Source organism: Gymnoscopelus braueri (genome assembly GCF_963280865.1).
Source record: "Gymnoscopelus braueri genome assembly, chromosome: 15".
NCBI lineage: Eukaryota > Metazoa > Chordata > Actinopteri > Myctophiformes > Myctophidae > Gymnoscopelus > Gymnoscopelus braueri.
Genome location: NC_137620.1, coordinates 49,085,775 through 49,094,022, shown reverse-complemented (window position 1 = coordinate 49,094,022; position 8,248 = coordinate 49,085,775). Strand labels below are relative to the sequence as shown.

General features: G+C 39.0%; 1 protein-coding gene across 1 annotated transcript in view; it reads right to left on the bottom strand.

Moving 5' to 3' along the window:
* Positions 1–2,202: 2,202 nt before the first annotated feature.
* The window catches only part of LOC308102372 (uncharacterized protein), a 1,220,233-nt gene continuing 1,214,187 nt past the window's right edge, over positions 2,203–8,248 (bottom strand). The window contains exons 45-46 of the mRNA XM_080452057.1: positions 6,249–6,289; positions 2,203–3,307 (exon numbers count right to left, since the gene is read on the bottom strand). Of these exons, the coding sequence (XP_080308183.1) occupies positions 2,742–3,307; positions 6,249–6,289 (607 nt within the window). The 3' untranslated portion in view covers positions 2,203–2,741. The remainder of the gene's footprint in view (positions 3,308–6,248; positions 6,290–8,248) is intronic.

Genomic DNA, 8,248 nt, shown 5'->3' with positions numbered 1-8,248 from the left:
GCAGATTAAAGCTTTTCATAGACGTTGGATTCATGTCAATGTGTATTTTCAGACATATAATGACTTAAACCGTCAATACTTATTAACCTTTCACTCTGTTCTTGGCCAGCTCTTTTTCCCTCTTTGCCAAAAATAGCCGACGTTGTGAGCTTGTAGATCGGATATTTTTGGCTAAAGTTGTCCTTAGAATAGGGATGCTAGGTTCAAGTGGTTAATGTAAAAAAAACAATGATCCTATCAAAGAGATTTGGCAGACCCCCTGTAGCAACTCTGAGGACCCCCTGTTGAAGACACCTGCCTTAGACAGTCGCAATGAGTCACAATGTCTGTTTCACTGATCAACCACTATGATGATAAATGTAAATGACTTCAACATCAGAAAGGAGCCTTTGCACATGCGGTCTCTCCCAATAAATGTATTTGTGGATGACCGACGACTGCCTGGAACTCTGACTTAATTTCAGCAAGGGCTAAGAGTTTTGCACAGCTTCTGTACAGTTACAGCAATAGCTGGTGACATTTTACATTCCTAAGAAAGTACACACACTCTACTACGTGTCCTTTGAGACTGTCAATTGCTGTATTAACACAATAGTGCTTTTTAAGAAATCCCAAGTTGGTGTTGCAAGCATTTTTATTTAAAAATCAAACAAATGTAATTATAAATTCTAAAAAAAAGCAACAATTACATCGATACAAATAACATAATGAATGGAAAGGACAAATGGTAATCCTACATTCGACCTTAGATAAGCTAAAATATGTCCCTGTAAAAACAGTTTAGTAGTAAAGTCCCATTACAACTGGTCCGTTTCTCCGTTTGAGGTGGTGTAGTTTTAGGTGTTGTTGGGGGTTGGCTCGCATCGGCCGGTTCGGGACCAGTCTCTTCAGAAAGTTTCCACTTGTTGAGTGTTAATATCGACTCCTCTATTGTTTTAACCAGTCTGGAGCACTTCGTGCAAATACGAAAGGATTTGCCCTCCTGTGACTGCAACTTTAAACCAACTGAGGCCAGACGCTGAAATAAGCTTTTGTTGTCAGGTCCTTCACGTTCGAAAATCTTCTTGGTGTTCGTTAAAAGACCGCCTTTACGACAATTCTCTTTGCAGAGCCGGCAAAAATCGTGCACATCTGATTCAGCCATAACTAATAATGGATACGGTAGATTAATACTATGCTTGCAGTTGCTAACGGTGCTTCTCTCAGCCTGAGCCAGTGAGTACTAGCTAGTGAGTACTAGCTAGTGGACTAACGCGCGTTGAGATGACGTCACTTGTTTTGGTACGCTGATTGGCTGAAGGAGTTGTCATTCAACAATACTACTCCCGCCCACGTCCAAATTGGCCAGACTCACTCCTGGAATCAAATGGAAATGAGATTTCCGGAGGGAGGGTTTACCAGGCTACACACACACACAGCACCTGGTAGAATATGACTTTTGTCATTTTGTTCTTGTTGTGAGCTTGTAGATTGGCTATTTTCAAATAATGTAGAGGGCCACTATATTTACAAACTCACTCCAGGGGGCCGTATTACATATACTGTCAGGCAGACACCTCTTATCTCCGTATTTGAAAATTATTTTAAAATGCCATTTGTAACAATCTGCCTTTTACTTTGAAAGGATAATAATTAACTAAAAGGAAAAACAAGAGGATCGGCAGGTGTTTAACTTAGTTACTTTATATTTAAGCCAGACTAAATAACTGACAAATCAATAGCAAACAAATAATACACTTCTGTTCCAAGGTTCTCCAGATCCCTAAATCCACCCCTGGCTGTGAGCTTAAAAATGACAAAAAGCTAATTTATATGGAATTCATAAAATGTCATATCATGTTGATGTTCTCACAATACAGTAATACAAACGTGTGTGTGTGTGTGTGTGTGTGTGTGTGTGTGTGTGTGTGTGTGTGTGTGTGTGTGTGTGTGTGTGTGTGTGTGTGTGTGTGTGTTATCTCAGTACACTGTAAATAAATGACGTCCTAATGTTTTTCTTTCTTGTAGTTTTTATTAACACAATAGTATTAATGAATGTAACATCAGCTCAATGTAGATACAATAGCATTGGTTTCATTTTAATGAAGAAATGACATTTTAAAGGTAAAATACAATGATTTACAAAACCCATTTTTAATAGAACTTTACAATATTCATGTTTAAATGTTCTAGACCAGAGATTCTCACACTTTTATAGGTGGAGACCCCCCAAAATAATCATATTTGAACTGGAGACCCCCCAAGATAATCATATTTGAACTGAGGACCCCCCAAAATAATCATATTTGAACTGGAGACCCCCCAAAATAATCATATTTGAACTGGGGACCCCCCAAAATAATCATATTTGAACTGGGGACCCCCCAAAATAATCATATTTGAACTGGGGACCCCAGGCTTTTATTTTTTAGTTTTGCTAAAAAATAAAAGCCTGGACCAACCAGTTGATGTTCCGGGTATAGGAACGCGACACGACTCGTAGTGAGCTTGTAGATCTGCTATTTTCAAAGAGTTCAATGTATATAATTATGGTTAAGGTGGTTACACTGATTTTTATGCTATATACATGAATGTCCCTGAGGACCCTGTGGAACCCCCTCAAGGACCCCTGGGGGTCCCCGGGCCCCAAATTGAGAACCACTGAATTCATGGATCTATACATCTATACAATATTCATGTTTAAATGTGTTAGACACACAGAGCCCCCCCTCCCCCCACCACACCTGTTCCTGATTATTACATTATGATACGTCACCCTGTCTGTCCTCACACAGAGACACAGAGGAGGAGTCAGTGTAAACCCCAAACCCAGCATAGAGAGGTTCAGTGAATGTGTTCTGTAAGGTGTAAAGGTGTGTCAGAGTGTCCTCTAACACTCTGTAAAAAGACAGAGACCCTGCAGAACAGTCTAGATACACTGCTACTCTGTTGGAGGAGTCAGAGGGACGGACAGGAAGGAAAGTGTCATTACTATTGTGTGTGACAAAGTATCTGTTATCATGGTGACCATCTCTACAGGTCAGACTCCAGGACTTGTCATTGAATCCAAGCTGACAGTCATCACCCTCTCCTTTCCTGTTGATTCCTCTGTAAGTCACTGCTATCTCAACCCATCCACTCCACTCTACCTCCCAGTAACAACGTCCAGTCAGACCCTCTGAACACAGAACCTGGACCTTTCTATCAAACCTGTCAGGATGGTCAGGAGGACGCTGACTCTCTTCCATCCGTGTCGCCTTCATGTTGTTCTCAGACAGAGAGAGTCTTCTCTGTGCTGTGTTTGTGTCCAGAGTGAGATGAGAGAAATCTGATGAGAATAAAAATACAGTAAATTAAAAACATCATTCACACACACACACACACACACACACACACACACACACACACACACACACACACACACACACACACACACACACACACACACACACACACACACAGCTTGTAGATCTGCTATTTGTAACACATACAGTATAGACCTGAGGCTGATTCAGGTGGAAGCCTCATATGTTCCAAAACTGGTACTTTTCAGGATTCAAATTCAAAAGCATCAAAAGTATCAGATCTACAAGATCAAAACGCGTCGCTTCACGCCGCGATTCGAGCTTGTAGATCTGATACTTTTGATGCTTTTGTGTGACGCTGTAGTATGATCAAGTAGGACGTTAACCCTTTCAGACCGGGTAAGAATCTGTGTCTTTTTAGGTTTCTTTGGGCTATTCAAAAAGCTCATAGCGCGGCACCGAGTGCCGCGCTATGAGCTTGTAGATCTGTTATTTTTAAAAAATCTTGAAAATTTTAGCAAATATTTGAATACATATATTTTTCAAAGAAAACATTTGTAACTCAAATCTTTGCTTCTACAAATGTCTTCTAAATCCAGGTTTTTGAAAAAAAAAATGTTTCTATATCAGTGGTTCTCAAACTTTCTCATGTCAAGGACCCCCACAATTATATGAATTTTGGCCGCGGACCCCCACCTCAAAATATTTGGTTCCAGGGACCCCCAGAAGTCTTAACAGAGTAAAAAATGTTTGCTATGGAAAAATATATATTCAAAGATGTGAACACATTTTCACGATTTTTCAAAACAATAGCAGATCTACAAGCTCGTCGCGCGGCACTCTAGATCTGCTATTTTTGAATAGCCAAAGAAATGTAAAATGACACAGATGCGTTCTCGGTCTGAAAGGGTTAACTTAGGTAAAAAGTCATAAAGTTATAATATGGAGATCAGAGGTTTTAGACGTTTGTGAAAAAGCTGTTTCTAAATATAAAGATAAATGTAAAATGACACAGAGATGCTTTCCAGGTCTGAATGGGTTCATTAGCCAACGTGTAGAATATGGAAAACAAGGGGTTAAAATGAGTGATGCTGTATGAACACATTTAGCTGGGGACCCCCTGGAACCCCCCAAGGACCCCTGGGGGTCCCCGGACCCCACTTTGAGAACCCTTAACCACTTTAACCCTTCATGGACCGGTGTGTCCCAGGGCTCTATATTTGGTCTGCTCAGTTTTTTTCCCTCCACACTCCAAATCTCTGTTGAAAATAGCAGATCTACAAGCTCACAATGCATCGCAGCATGAAGCGTTGTGAGCTTGTATATCTGGTATTTCTGATGAATGTTCACGTATTAAGACATGGCAAACATTGGGATGCAGGGGTTTAAGTGGTTAATGGTTCAAATAAGGTTCTTTGAGGAACCATGTGTGGTTGTGAGCTTGTAGATCTGATATTTTTCAGGGAACATATTTGGTGTAGAGGGAAAAAGAGCCCTAAGGAACTCCATTCAGTGAAGTGGGTTTAAGTATTTAACATACAAAATAAAAATAATTAAATAATGTTTTATTAAGCTCGGTGCCGCGCTATGAGCTTGTAGATCTACTATTTTGAAAAAAATCTTAACATGTGTGCAAATCTTTGAATATATATATGTATCTTTAAAGTGAATGTTTTTAACTCAAATCTTTGCTTCTGGCGGTCCCTGGAACTAAATATTTTGTGAAGGGGGTCCACGGCCAAATACATATAATGTTGGGGGTCCTTGACATGAAAAGGTTTGAGAACCAGGATTTATAAGACATTTGTAGAATCAGCCTCAGGTCTTAATGGGTTAACCACTTAAGCTCTATTTCAAATATAGTGAAAGTATCAGATCTATAAGCTCACAACGCATCACATTTATTTATAAACAAAAAGTGCTGTTATAGTAGTTAATACTTTTCAATACTAGAGTATTTACTTGAGTAAATACTTTGTCCACCACTGGTTTTCAGGACAAGGAATATTATGATTAAAAAATATTATTATATATATATAGGGGCGGCCATAGCTGAGTGGTTAGTGAGCCCGCGACGATTCCAGGCCAGGCCAGCAAATATGTCGACGAAATGAAATTTGTCCCTGAGCAAGACTCTTAACCCCTAATTGCTCACAGGCCCTCATTGGAAACAAGACCGCAAGGACTTTCATGAACGGACCTGTTAAAGGAATTATCCTTATTAGAAAAGATTTGAGTCTAAAACTTTATATTAATTTTATTTTTATTTTTTTACACTACATTCTAGGGGAGTTGCAGTGGTGGAAAAAGTAATCAAATGTTTTACCTAAGTAAAAGTATCAATACTGCAATGTAGAAATAACCTGTTACAAGTAAAAGTCCGTAATTTAAAATTGACTTGAGTAAAAGTACAAAAGTATTGATATCAAAATGTACTTAAAGTACCAAAAGTAAAAGTACTCATCATAAAGAATGCCCAATTTCAAAAGTTTTCAAATGTATGAAATGTATAATTTTTTTTTTTTTAATAGTACAATGCATCGCATCACAACGCATTGTGAGCTTGTGGATCGACTATTTTCAAATGGCCGAAATGTATATAGGGCTGAAGTGGTTAATGTATGTTTTGTATTAATAATCTGCATCTACAAAGTAACTAGTAACTAAACTAAAGTTTTCAAATAATTGTAGTGGAGTAAAAGTACAATATTTGCCTCTGAGATGTAGTGGAGTAGAAGTAAAAGTACTGAAAATTGGAAATACTCCAGTTAAGTAAAAAAACAAACAACCTCAAAATTGTATTCAAGTACAGTACTTGAGTAAATGTACTTAGTTAGTTGACTACAGGGAGGGAGGGGCCAACGGAGTATAAAACAATGCATAACATGTTAATGTGACAGACAGACAGACAGACAGACAGACAGACAGACAGACAGACAGACAGACAGACAGACAGATACTCACATCTCTTAAGGCGTGTCCAGTGTTCTCCTCCATGATTCAAACTGTAGGAAGTAGAACAACAATGAATAGTGTTTTATCACAAGCAGGCTTGATTACTGTAATGCTCTCCTGTCTGATCTTACATAATAAACTATAGGTCTGTTACAACTTGTCCAGAACGCAGCAGCTCGTGTGTTGACAAAGACCAAACACAGACACACATTACAACTATTTTAAAGTCCCTGCATTGGCTGCCTGTCAGTTTTAGAATAGATTTTAAGATCATTTTAGTGGTTTTGAAGTCATTTAATGGGAATGCACCTTCCTACTTGTCAGCAATGCTTCCTCAGTGCCCGGCAGGGCCCTTACGGTGCGTTTTAACAGCGGGCGATTCAGGATAGTGTTTTTCCAGAAGTGCATTATATGTCTATGAGAGCCGGCAACTACTGGCAAAGTGGGCGGGGGGACGATGTTGATCTGAAAAGATGGATTTAATTTATCTTTTGGACGATGTCGTCCGGCGATCGTCCGGAGAGTCGCCCGCTGTTAAAACGTACTGTAAGATCCTCTAGCGCTGGTCTCCTACACATTCTACAGACTAAAACTAAAAAGTATGGAGGAGCAGCTTTTAGCTATTATGGTCCCACGCTTTGGAACAGTCTGCCGGGGGATCTGAGGGTCTATGAATCTGTGGACATTTTTATAATAAATCTTATATATAACACATCTTTTTTGCATTGATTTTACTTAGCTGCATTTCTCTTCTGTTTTACTTGTTCTTTTGAATTATTTGTATTTCTTTTAAATAAATGTATTTATATGCATCTCTGCTTTTCCCCCCCCCCATTTTTAAGTCTTTAAGTCTCTGAATTGTGCTTTATAGATAAACTTTGATTGATTGATTGAATCAATGTCTAAATGTCACAACGTCTCCACTACCTGACATTATTATTACGGGGCCAGAGCTCAGCTCTGGGCCTGTTTTATTATTCCCTTTATTCCGTCACTTCTTCTGCCGCTTTTCGCAGTTCTGGCTGAACCGTGCTGTCGCTTTTTACGAAACTCGGCCATATGGTAGATGGTCATGAAAAACTATTAAGAAATCATTCTCACAATCTTTCGTCCAAAGGTGGCGCTATAGCACTCAATTGAAAATGGCAACTTTGAACAGGTACAACTCATGCCCTGTTTGACCTACAGCCATGAAACTTGGATACACATATGCGTCTCCTCATTCTGAACAACTTTCACCTGACTTTTGACCTCTGACCTTTAGATCTCCCACCATTTTGAATTATATGAAAAACAGTCATTGGCTCATAACTTCTGCATTTTTTCACTTATGGAAAATCCACTACTAACGTTTTGTCGGCAGAGGTCCAAAGTTCATGTGTAAAGAATTTTGTGCAAATTACTCAAAAATCCCAGGAGGAGATCGATTTTAACTATAGCAGTTTTATGAAAATTATTCATCTGCCCCTAACACATACATGCAGACTCACATTTCTTTGAAACTTTGCAGAAAGGTTGAGGGTCATTCCAAATATCACTGAAACCAATCTTACTCCAATTGGCCAAAGGGGGGCGCTATAGCAATTTTTTGAAAAAATGCAAACTTTAAACAGGCATAAGTCATGCCTCGTTTGGCCGAAAGTCGTGAAACTTGCTTACACTTGTGCCTTGACTCATGAAGAACACATGTATCACTTTGACCAGCAAGCTCCGCCCTTAGATTTTCCGCAATTTTGAGCAGTTTGAAAAACACTTAAACCCAGGATTTTTCAGCTATTTGCGTGAAACTGTATCATCTGTCTGACCTCCTTTTTCACTAGATTAGGTCTGTTGGTCCAATGGCTTCTCGCTTAAGCGTGTGTCTTACAACTTAAAGGTCGCCAGTTCAAGCTTCACTTGATGCAGACTTAATTTTCATTGCACACAACATGTTTGTGTCAATTAATGCATGTGCAAGTGTTAAAGATAACATGAAATGCTTATTTGAGAGTAGATATTTTCAATGTATG